Source organism: Medicago sativa, chromosome 4 (assembly GCF_051527215.1).
Source record: "Medicago sativa cultivar Bolivia chromosome 4, Bolivia_mono, whole genome shotgun sequence".
NCBI lineage: Eukaryota > Viridiplantae > Streptophyta > Magnoliopsida > Fabales > Fabaceae > Medicago > Medicago sativa.
This window is the reverse complement of record NC_140752.1, coordinates 13,094,045-13,106,671: the sequence shown is the minus strand read 5'-3', so window position 1 is coordinate 13,106,671 and position 12,627 is coordinate 13,094,045. Positions and strand designations below refer to the sequence as shown.

Sequence of the window (12,627 nt, the reverse complement as noted above, 5' to 3'; positions counted from 1 at the left end):
TTGTTGAAAGGGTAAATCATAAATGGTCTTTCAATTTTGCCGTGTGAACATATTTTAGCATTGTGCCAATTACTCAAATAATTTCCTAATTCCACCAACTAACTAGGAAAAAGTCTAAGTTCATCATCTTCTTCTTCTTTTTCTTTTAAACAACCTTTTTTTCTTTTAAACAACCGTATTCTAACACATAAGTCAAAGATTAATCATAATTAAAATTCATTTAAGGGATTGATCTCTCCCAACATATATTTTACTATACGCACTAGCCGAAGATCAAACCCTGAATAAAATGGTTAAATGACCGAATCATATATCACAGCGGCCATGCCGGTCTACACTTACCTTAATATTATTTAGCCCAAAACAGTTTCATTATAAAATTACCATTACGAGAACAGGTAGTAAATTCAGTGTCAAGTGAACACGTTAATGCAATTAAAAATGGTCTTGACTTTGGTTTGGAGATCAAGTATACATGTAGTTGTTAAAGAATGGTTCATTATTTAATAAAAAATTAATGACGGTAAAGATCAAATGCAAACAACTATAATATTTCATTCTTATAAATAGCAAGCAAATACATGCAACAAAACACAATTCTCACAAGTTATTTACATAAGAAAAATATTAAAGAGTAGTACTGAGTTGCAAAATGAAGATTATATACTTCCTTGTTAGCATCTTGGCTTTGGCATCATCTGTTGCCTTTGCTTATGACCCTAGCCCTCTCCAAGACTTTTGTGTTGCCATCAAAGACCCCAAAGATGGTGGTATGTATATATTCCTTAACTTTTAAGTCTTGATTAATTACTACTCAATTTTTAAGCTTAAATATGCAAATGTTCCCTGCAAATCTTAGACTTTTTGGTTTTACTCCATACAGTGGCGGAGCTACATGTACCCTTGTGTGGGCATGTGCCTCCACTACTTATTAATTTTCGTATATAACATTATTGTTAAGCCAACTTCATGCCCCCATTATTTAGTAAAAAAATAAAAAATTTATTTTACTATAGTAAAGTTGGTCCAACTAATTCATATTTCATTTATTGATAAATTGATTCATTAATCATAACATATATTTCTTTTGTGCTATAAGTGATTCATTTGTAATAAAAATTTGTTCCAAATTAAATCATCATTTTAATTTTCAATGCAATCATAGACACTTTTTTTTTTTTATTAATATACACTAATAGTTGCATTATTTGCATTTTGCAAGTACATGTGACAACATGTCAACCCGACCTTTAACCTGGCCTACATTAGGTGAGCCCATTTTTTTTTTGTTCAACAGGGAATACCAATATTTTTTAGAATCCTATTTAACTAAAAAAGTCAGGCCACAAACCATAGATAAAGTCTTTTAGGCCAACAAGGTCGGCCTATTAAGTACATACAAATAATTTGCAAAACCTAACTTGACTCAGCCTATTCCCGCTCCAATTCTCAAGTCAGTGACTTCCACTTGGTATTTATTGAAATGTAAATAAATTAATATTTGATAAGAGTAATTTTGAAAAGTATTATTATTTCACTTCCATTATTACTATAAGGTTATTATTTTACTTTCATCTTCCTATAATATGTATTTTTTTTTTTTTTGTAAAATAACATATTTAGTATTATAGTATATGGATATCGCCCCTACAATCTAAAATTTCTGGCTCCGCCACCGACTCCATATAAATTTTCTCTTTTTTTGTTTGTTTTAGTCTTTGTAAATATAGAATCTTTTGTTTTGGTTCACGGTGTTTCCTGGTTTAGCTAGGCCATGACTAAAAACTGCTAAAATTTCTTTGATATAACAAAACTATGATGTAATTATTTGCAGTGTTTGTGAACGGGAAATTCTGTAAAGACCCCGCGCTAGTTAAAGCTGAAGATTTCTTCAAACATGTTGAAGCTGGGAATGCCTCTAACGCACTAGGCTCTCAAGTAACTCAAGTCACTGTAGACCAACTATTTGGACTCAACACACTTGGGATATCTTTGGCTCGCGTTGATTTTGAGCCTAAGGGTTTAAACCCACCTCACATTCACCCTAGAGGAACGGAAATCCTTATAGTACTTGAAGGCAGTCTTTATGTTGGATTTGTCACATCCAATCAAGACAACAACAATCGTCTCTTCACCAAAGTTCTCAACAAGGGTGATGTGTTTGTGTTCCCAATTGGTCTTATTCATTTTCAACTGAATGTGGGATATGGCAACGCTGTTGCTATCGCTGGACTTAGCAGTCAAAATCCAGGAGTTATCACAGTTGCTAATGCTTTGTTTAAATCTGATCCTCTTATTTCCGACGAAGTTCTTACCAAAGCTTTTCAAGTGGATAAGAGCATAATTGATTATCTTCAAAAGCAGTCTTGGTATGACAACAACTAGTTGGAGAACATGATTAGTCATGGTTCCTCTAAATGATTAATTGACTTTAATTAGTTCTTCGATCAGCTAGTGCAATCAACCCTCTATACTTATTATTATTGTATTTGTATTAAATAAAATGCATGTGAGTTATATGCTTAATAATGGATTGTTGTTGTGATTTGAATAAAATATAATAATTTTCGATACCCATCTATTATCATGTTAATTACAATTATTCATGGGTGCTTTCTATATAAGTTTTTATCTTCATTGACACTATTATATCAGTTCACATTATTCAGTCTTTGTGATTTTCTTCAGAACAAAATACAAGAAAACATATGAGAATTAGCAAGAGTAGCATTTATGCAGCCAGAATGTGATCAATTATACTATCATTCTGAATAATTTAGTATATCACATTTTTCAGACAAATGACAATGCTTCTTTAAACTTTTCCCAAGTCCGTCCGATATAAAAATCTTAAATTGGAAGCCGAGAGCAACCGAAAACATTTTAAAATCATACAAAGCATAAAGACCAATGTTCTAAACAATCCAATAGAATTTAAACATGAACAAATAACAATTAAACCTGTTTGTTGGACCTGTTTAAAATCAAACAAAACATATTCCTGCACATTCAGCAATCTAAATAACCAAGTGACCATTTTCACCAAGACCATCTAGGTTAAACAATGACTCCGGAATTGCGCAACAGTCAACATCTCGGCTTGCGAGAGTACCATACATTGTAGTAAATCTGCACATTGAACATAGGTACCTATGAAGCAATGTTTGGTTTGCTACTAACATCAATAAATTGACTCAAACAACATATTAAGCTGATCTTTTCTTTTATAATTTTTCAATATGTAGAGAATAGTTATTATGAGTTGTAACGTAGACGGACTACAATCAATTAATATTTTTCATGGTTCAAGAAGCCCTAAAAACAAGATATCACCTATTTTTATATACAATTATTTACAAATTGTATAATATGTATATTCTTCTCATTCTTTACCACTTCCCTTTGATTCTTTGGGGTGATAATGTTATGATTGACTACTTTTCTCTTTGAGAATTCTTTTCCTGGTTTCTTCTTATTTTCATTTGTGTTGCAAAGCAAAACATTTAACTTTTTGTTTATATTTACAATTCCCAATTGTTAGGAAACATGATATCCAATGAAGGAATGAGAGAGAACTCAAATAATCTTTGTATTGATGATAAAATGAATATTACAAATGAGTGAATTAACCCACTAATGGGGTGGTTACAACTATATATACTACTCTAGGACTAGCACTTACTTGAAGCTAAATTATATCTCTAATAGTCTCCCGCAAGTTGGAAGGTGTTCTCAACACTTCCAACTTGGGATGAACAATACATAGGATATCAAACAAAGGAAAATACAAGAAGAGATGCCGGAAATACATTGGCCAAGAGAATAGCAACAACCAAATGCTTATCCAACAAGATGAAACCACAACTCAAGGTTTAACCTCTTGGAGGAAGAAGCAACAAAACAACGCTTAACCACCATCCGGTAGAAGCAAATATCAACAAAGCCTTAAAAGGCACAACGCTTAACCATCAAAAGTTCTCAATAACTCAAGATAGAAAAACAAGACAAGAAGAACAAAGATATCCAAAATCAATGATGATATCCAAAAGAAAAAAAAGTGCAAGGAAGGGCCAAAGTCTACAATGGAAGCAATAAGACCAAGGTTCCAAAGATAAAAAAAAAAAAAAAAAAAAGATGCCCTTCAATGCCGAGCCGAGACAAGAAAAACCAAATGCAAGCCACTAGAGATGCATAGCCATGTGATGTGTCTTCAAACCATAGAAAACAAATCCATGTTGATGCAACTTCAAATCAAGGCTTCCAACAATGAAGCTTAATAAAGAAAAAACAAAGCCAAACCCAGAGATGAAAAAAATGCAGCAGTAATGTTGCATAAAATAAATCCAAATATGCAGCCAGAGACATCAAAAATGAACCCAAGAAGATGCTTTAAAGGTCTGCCCAAAAGTCATCATCGATCCATGAACAAAATGAAAGGTAACCAATCAAAGAACCACCAGCTATCCAAAACTGAGCTGGAACCATAAGCCTCGCCAAATATCAAACAAAAGCAAAGGCAACTCACAATTAAACCAAACTTAGTAATCAATATTGGGCGTAACAGTTATGTAGCCCCAATACAAAAAGTCTTCATAGAACATGATTTGTAGAAGCTTTAATCTTCCAAACTGAATAGCAAGAATGAAGCTTCATAACAAGGGACAAACTCAGCAACTAAGGCAAGGAACTTGGGCACCAAATAGTAGCTCAATATGCTTTTGAAGCTCCATTCCATAGACAAAAAAATGATAGCTCACAACACCAGAAATGAAATAAGCCAAAGCAACTAGCTCACTGTGTAAATCTCATAGAAGTGAAGAAAAAAAAAACTAGAAGGGCCACAAGCAAATATTCTTCTCATATCAATCAACTCCATCAGTTTCTTCCAATGATGTAAAAGTTCCGATCAACACCCAAAAATGACATAACAAACCAAGTGATACATATGGAAACCAAACTGATCACAAAAGAAACTAGGAGTCGTATCACTAATGTGTGTAATCCTTTATGGTTCAATTCCTAAACTATATCTCAAAGATAAGTAAGACAGAACCAGCTTGTGAACATCAAAAGCAAGGTTGGCAACAAATATAACTTCCTCAACTGATAGCAATCCAAAAGAGACACAGAAGAAGCAACAAAATATGTGACCAAGACTTCCACTAAACCAGATAGGCTCAAGTTGCTCAGTAACACAGCCAACAAATTAGCTCCAAACTGTGAATTCCAATACATAATCATTCAAAAGAAGTATATCATACCAGAGGATTGTATGACCAGGAATTCAACACACAAAACCATCCTCTGTACCTCCACAAACAGAACATAAAGCCATGTCCAATTGAAGCAAAAGGAAGGAGAAATAGTGCTTCAAGAGGTGTTCTCACCATAACATAATTGGAAACCGATTGTTGTATCAGATGCGAATTGTTGTATCAAATGAAAGAATACACAGAAAGTAACAAAGAAACCTCAAACAGAAAGAATTATAGAACTAAGAAACCCTAGAAATTGGGAAAACTGACGCAAAGTAAAGCTTATGATAAAGTGGAATCGTAAAAAAAATGTATTAAGAATCGATGGACAAGAACGAGACAAAGAAATCCTTCAAACAACATACGTACACGTGCGAAATCAGATTCAAATCGAATCAAGGACGATCGGATCGAAAATGAAGACCGAATTGCAAACTGAAGCAAAACCACAAACTGTAATGGAATGCGATGTAAACAAAGTCGCAGTCGCAAGAACATAAGAAATCAAATTTCGAAATCGCGATATTCAGAAACTGGAAATTGCAATCGATGAAGAATTCGAACAAGACATACGAATCGCACGTGAAATTGAACCAAAAACTAACAGAAAGTAACAAATCACGGAACCCTAGAAATTAGGGGGGAAAAGTAACGAGCAATTTCTAGCAAGAAACTCAAATCAAGGTTGAAATTGAACAAGAAATTTCGAAACCCTAGGATTTGGGGGAAAATGACGAAAACGAACACAGATCGATTTTGAAATTACATCAGAACAGGATTCCAATCAAGAAATCGTAACCGAATTTGAAGATTGAAGGATTAACGACCGATTATCAGAAAAAAATCGAAATAGCATGAACAGGACGCAGAGGAAACTGATTTAGGAAGAGAACGAGAAAATAAAAATAAAAATTAAAGATGAGAAAATTAAATTTTCTCAAGAAAATGCAGCGGAAAATCCTTCAAAGAGGATACCAGATTAGCTCTGATACCATGATATCCAATATCCAATGAAGGAATGAGAGAGAACTCAAATAATCTTTGTATTGATGATAAAGTGAATGTTACAAATGAGTGAATTAACCCACTAATGGGGTGGTTACAACTATATATACTACTCTAGGACTAGTACTTACTTGAAGCTAAAGTATATCTCTAATACCAATTTCAAATTACTTTTCTCAATTGATTTTTCAATTTATAAAACCAATATTTTTCTACCAAAATATAATGAAACCCTAATATAATATATGCTCTCCTATCCTAGGACATAATGACATGCTATTATTTTTCTTTTGATGGTTTGATGTCAAAACTTTCAATAAATAAAATATCTAAATTTTTCGGCTCAATGGAATAGCAATTGATCATCATCTCACAAAGTCAGCTTTATTGGTTAAGAAGATTAATTACCATTGAATTGAGGAAAACGTTGTTGTATTAATGATGATTGATCATGTTTTTCGGTCAATTTTAGTAGATTTTACAAGCACAGGAGAGGAGTATTAGAACAATTGCTTATGATTTCGGGACATTTATAATTTTTTTCTATATTTGAGTATGTATTTCTATTCTTCCCGAAACATAGCAATTTTAGGATGTTTTGTTGAAAAATAACGATGAAAAAATTAAACCTCTACGACACTTTTCTAGACTTCATGTATATTATATGGTAAAAAATTAGAAGAATATCAAATTAAAAGGTTTAAATCTGTCTTTATTTTTATAGGGTCAGAGTTCATGTGTATTACAAGATCATTTTGAATAATTAACCCTAATAAATTTGGTGTGGTATCTGCATATTATTCAGGTTTGAACATTGTATTTGTGACTATCCTTTAATCATTTTATGTTTATGATATCTTTTACTTTAGTTCAATCTTTTTCCTTTTCAAAAAAGTAATGGTCAGAGGTCTGAATTATTTTTTACTTTTTTAGACAAAAAATTGACTTTTGAATCATATGATTTGAACAAATGAGTTGAATCAAATGTGTTAGATCAAGATGCTCGTGAAGTTTGAACGAAACTAACTCATGATAAAAAGAAAAAAAATGGTTCATATAAAAATCGAGTCAAACTCATACGAGTTCAATTCGACTCATTTCCATCCCTATGCAGGACAAATAGTCTAGTGACAATGATTGTGCAAGATTTTGCTCCTTGTTCAACTTTGTTCTCAATATAGCGATGTCAAATGCATGACACAGTGTATTTATCAAAAAGTTTTTATTAGAACACTCAAACAGACATTAGATGGTAAAATTATTCTCTTGAGTTTATTTGTTATCATAAAATTTTGATTGAGTTGGTGTTCTTCAAAGTAAATTGGTTTAAGGAGACTCTTTGCATGATTACCATATAAGTCATTATTTTACTGAAAAGGGTGCATGACTACCGCATGGTAGCCATGCAAGCATCGAACCATGTGGATTAGCATCCAGACTATCGCATGGACTAGTATGATTCTTTTCAGGATTAACATGTGATTGATGAGTTTGCAAAATGCATATATATGGACAAACATAATTACTTTTATTCTTTGACACACCTTTTGCGATGCTTTTGATAGTATTTATTAAATTATGAAATATGGCCTTTTTCTCCTAAGAATTAGAGGATTATCTCCAAAATAAAAATAAAAAATTAAACACTAAATAGAATCTTAATTTTCAAGACCGATAAATTGAATATATAAGAGGATAGCTTATTGTGTGTATCTTAAGTTGGAACCTTACATCTCTCTCTCTCTCTCTCTCTCTCTCTCTCTCTCTCTCCCCCCCTCTCTCTCTCTCTCATTTCATGTATTTCTCCGTTCGATGTATTGAGTGAGAAAATCAAACATTTATAGACGATTTTGATTAAAATTTCAATTTATGCATAGTTTTGAGTCTATACTTATTAGAACTCAATATTGAAAGCTACAACTCTTAACTTTCATCATCTTAACTATTATTCATCTATATTTTCAATTAAAATTCTATTAATAAATTTGTATGACCATGGTCATGGAAATAACACATGTGTTTCTTCTATTTGTAAGGCTACCAATACCATACCATTCTTGGATTTGGAATGATCGATGTAATTTGTTTATAATGGATGACAAAACTTTCCCTATTACAAAATCAAAGTCATCATCATCCCTAGATCAAGCCACCAAAGTTTGGTACCAACATAGCCACTCCATGGATAAGTCAACAACCAAAAAATCTAATATGTTGAGTGATGGTTCTAAAAAACCATGGTCCAAGCGCACTCAACTTTCCATAATTGACCCCAAACGTGCTAGAAGGTATCATTAGGGATGACAATGGGTACCCAATGGGTAGGGTACTATAATACCCTTCCCCATACCTGCGTTCGTAAAAAATGACCGTACCCTCATGGGTAACAACTTTAGTGTCCTTCCCCATACCCTATGGGCACCTAAGTGTCCATACCCGTACCCATTACCCGCACTTTAATTATAAAAAGACAATTAAAAACATCACAATTGAAATAAAACTATGATCTAATTTTTTTTGAAGCAACTCATAAAATAGTAGAAATCGTAATATTTAGCCAAATAAAAAAACATTCCTCGAAAATTAAAATAAATCATTAAGAATACATATAAAAAAGTGCATGCTAAAATAAACATCAAATTGATTTAAATCATAAATGTGTAGCTCGTGAGCTTACAAAGGTAAGGATGAAACAATTATCGTATTAGTTTTTAGGTTTAAGTTTATGTTAAAATAGCTAAATAAATTAAATAATTGTAGACCAAAAATAAATAAAATATTTATTATATTATATAAATATGTATATGCGGGTTGCAGGGCTGGGTAGTATAGTGCCCTTACCTGCACCCATACCCAGCTAAATTTGCGGGTAATTACCCGGACCCAATCCCATACCCATAAAAGCGGGGTTTTACCCTACCCATTGTGGGTATTTTTTGCGGGTGCTCATCGGACCTAGGTCCAATTGCCTTCCCTAATTGGGACAGTCAAAACACACAATCTAAGAAGAAACATGATTTACCAAAATTTTGACGGTTGAAGGAAACTTTAGGTTCTCAAATAATATGACCAATCAACTCTCAAAATTTTGGTTGCTTTACGAGGAGTAGGACATTGACAATAAATATAAAAGAAAGAAATAAAATTTAAAATAACTTTTACTATACGTAAAGAGAAGAAAAAAGAGAGAAGATGAATAATATTTTTTAATATTTTGCAATGATATCAAGCACAGGTGGCGCTGATGGTGGGCGGGAGGGGCAAGACCTCATTTTTTTAGGGACACCAAAATTATTTCTTTTAGTTAGTAGTCAGTACTATATAGATATATTTCCTTTTACTTCGTTTTGATTAATTCTATTGAAAATATACTTTCAGATAACTTTGATTATAAATGAACCTTTTAAACGAAAATGCAAGAAGAAAAATATTGGAATAATTAATAGTGCACAATTTTAATGTTTCGTCCATAGCACCAAAAATCTTAGGACCGACTCTGATATCAAGAAAATGGATATGAAAAAAGATTAATTAATACCTAGATTAGAGCAATTTACAAAAGTTAGGGTTTCAATCAAAGTGATGAATGTAGAAAACTGGCATAATTGCTATTGATGAAGCTTAAGATGAGGTCTATACGATAATCTTATGCAAAAAAAATTCAGTGAAATCGAAGCTTAAACTTAAACTTAAACTCAAAACGGGGCCAACTAGTTGTGAACTCCAACCTGCTCTAACAATTAGAAACTTAAACTTGCTTCCTTTCTCTATGCTTTGAGCTAGGACGAGAATACTTCAATTATCCATCCTAAGGAACCATTTTTATGGCCGGCACAATGGGAGATCATACCTCTCACCCTACAAAATGATTTAAAAAATTACTACCATTCCTAATTTGCAAGACATGTTTGAGTGTTGTCCTTGTGAGCTTAGCTGAGTTGGTAGGGACAATGCATAATATATGTAAGGTCCGGGGTTCAAACTCCGACCACAAAAAAAAAAAAAAAAATACATGTTTGTGTTTTCATTTGAACCTTTTGGATCCTCGGTTAATTACTTGTTGACCGGGTAATTCAGAAATGGTCATTCTATTTTGCCTTTGTAACATGTATTAGTGATGGCATGATTGTGACTAAATTACTCAAAGAAATTGCCACATTAATTCCACAAGCACTACACGATGTTTTAAACTTTAAATCCTAGTCACATGCAGTCAAACTTTGCAAAAGAGAGTGCAATTATAATTAAGTCTCTAGAACTAAGACAGCGTCTAAACTGATCATATTTTGATTTAGCCAATAACTTTTCCATTATAAAATTACAATTACAAGAACAGGTATAAACTAATATTAACATGAATTAAAATCAGAGCCCTCTAATTAATTATTTGTTGAAAAGGTAAATCAGAATTGGTCTTTCAATTTTGCCGGGTGAACATATGGTACGATTGTGCCAATTACTCAAATATTTTCCAAATTCCACCAACTAACTAAGAAAAAGTCTAAATTTATCTTTTTTTGTTGTTGTAAACAACGGTACCCTAACGCACAAGTCAAAGATTAATCATACGAGATAATTTGAATTGATCTCTCCCAACATATATTTTACTGTATGCGCTAGCCGAAGATCAAACTCTGAATAAAATGGTTAACTGACCGAAACATATTGCCACACCGTTGGTCTAAACTTATCTTAATTTCATTTAGCCCAAAACAATTTCATTATAAAATCACCATTACTAGAACAGGTAGTAAATTCAATGTCAAGTGGACACGCTAATGCATAAAAATGGTCTTGACTTTGGTGTAGAGATCAATTACACACGTAGTTGTTAAAGAATGGTTCATTGTTTAATAAAAAATTAATGACGGTAAATATCAAATGTAAACAACTATAAAATTTCATTCTTATAAATAGCATGCAATACATGCAACAAAACTCAATTCTCTCAAGTTATTTAGATAAGAAGAATATTAAAGAGTACTGAGTTACAAATGAAGACTATATACTTCCTTGTTAGCATCTTGGCTTTGGCATCCTCTGCTGCCTTTGCCTATGACCCTAGCCCTCTCCAAGACTTTTGTGTTGCAATCAAAGACCCCAAAGATGGTGGTATGTATATATTCCTTAACTTTAAGTCTTGATTACTACTTAATTTTTAAGCTAACATATGAAAATGTTCTCTACAAATATTAGACTTATTGGTTTTAATCCCTATAAATTTTTTTATTTTTTTTTTGGTTTTAGTCCATGTAGATATAGAATCTTTTGTTTTGGTTCATGGTGTTTCCTGGTTTAACTAAACTATGATTTGATATTTTGCAGTATTTGTGAATGGAAAATTCTGTAAAGACCCCGCACTTGTTAAAGCTGAAGATTTCTTCAAACATGTTGAAGCTGGGAATGCCTCTAACGCACTAGGCTCTCAAGTAACTCAAGTCACTGTAGACCAACTATTCGGACTTAACACTCTTGGTATATCTTTGGCTCGCATTGATTTTGCGCCTAAGGGTTTAAACCCACCTCACATCCACCCTAGAGGAACAGAGATCCTTATAGTACTTGAAGGCAGTCTTTATGTTGGATTTGTGACGTCAAATCAAGACAACAATAATCGTCTCTTTACCAAGGTGCTCAACAAGGGTGATGTGTTTGTGTTCCCAATTGGTCTTATTCATTTTCAACTGAATGTAGGATATGGCAACGCGGTTGCTATCGCTGGACTAAGCAGTCAAAATCCAGGAGTTATCACCGTTGCAAATGCTTTGTTTAAATCTGATCCTCTTATTTCCGACGAAGTTCTTACCAAAGCTTTTCAAGTGGATAAGAGCATAATTGATTATCTTCAAAAGCAGTCTTGGTATGACAACAACTAGTTAGAGAACATGATTAGTTGACTTTAGTCCTTCAATCACAATCAACCTCTCTACTTATTATTATTGTATTAAATAAAATGCATGTGATTTATCTGAATACATAGTTGTTTTGTTTGGAGTTTAATTTGGTTTAATAATGGATTGTTGTTGTGATTTCCGTAAAAGAATAATTTTCTTTACCTCATCCACATTATCATGTTAATTACAATTATTCATGGGTGTTTTCTAGACAAGTTTTTATCTTCATTGACACTATTATAATTTATATCAGTTCACATTATTCAGTCTCTGTGATTTTCTTCATTACAGAATACAAGAAAACATATGAGAATTAGCAAGAGTAGCATTTATGCTGCCAGAATGTGATCAATAATACTATCATTCTGAATAATTTCATATATCAGTTTATATGTTTTGTATTCATTGGCATCTATGGCATCCAAAAAGCTAAGTTGATTTGTTGAAGATAAAAGCCTGACTCATATTCTATC

At 32.6% G+C, this 12,627-nt stretch overlaps 2 protein-coding genes across 2 annotated transcripts; both read left to right on the top strand.

Moving 5' to 3' along the window:
• Window positions 1–580: 580 nt before the first annotated feature.
• On the top strand, window positions 581–2,573 carry LOC146926451 (putative germin-like protein 2-1). Its single transcript, XM_085758809.1, has 2 exons — window positions 581–770; window positions 1,835–2,573. Exons 1-2 carry the CDS (start codon window positions 653–655, stop codon window positions 2,383–2,385), a joined length of 669 nt encoding a protein of 222 aa, XP_085614935.1. The 5' UTR covers window positions 581–652; the 3' UTR covers window positions 2,386–2,573.
• Window positions 2,574–11,168: 8,595 nt separating this feature from the next.
• On the top strand, window positions 11,169–12,344 carry LOC146926450 (putative germin-like protein 2-1). Its single transcript, XM_085758807.1, has 2 exons — window positions 11,169–11,372; window positions 11,586–12,344. Exons 1-2 carry the CDS (start codon window positions 11,255–11,257, stop codon window positions 12,134–12,136), a joined length of 669 nt encoding a protein of 222 aa, XP_085614933.1. The 5' UTR covers window positions 11,169–11,254; the 3' UTR covers window positions 12,137–12,344.
• The last annotated feature ends 283 nt before the right edge of the window (window positions 12,345–12,627 follow it).

What these genes read in the sequence shown, in the direction of transcription:
- LOC146926451 (XM_085758809.1), top strand. Translation starts at nt 653, where the DNA reads ATGAAGATTATATACTTCCTTGTTAGCATCTTGGCTTTGGCATCATCT. An exon ending in CAAAGACCCCAAAGATGGTG is followed by an intron (nt 771 to 1,834) that starts GTATGTATATAT and finishes AATTATTTGCAG; the next exon opens with TGTTTGTGAACGGGAAATTC.
- LOC146926450 (XM_085758807.1), top strand. Translation starts at nt 11,255, where the DNA reads ATGAAGACTATATACTTCCTTGTTAGCATCTTGGCTTTGGCATCCTCT. An exon ending in CAAAGACCCCAAAGATGGTG is followed by an intron (nt 11,373 to 11,585) that starts GTATGTATATAT and finishes GATATTTTGCAG; the next exon opens with TATTTGTGAATGGAAAATTC.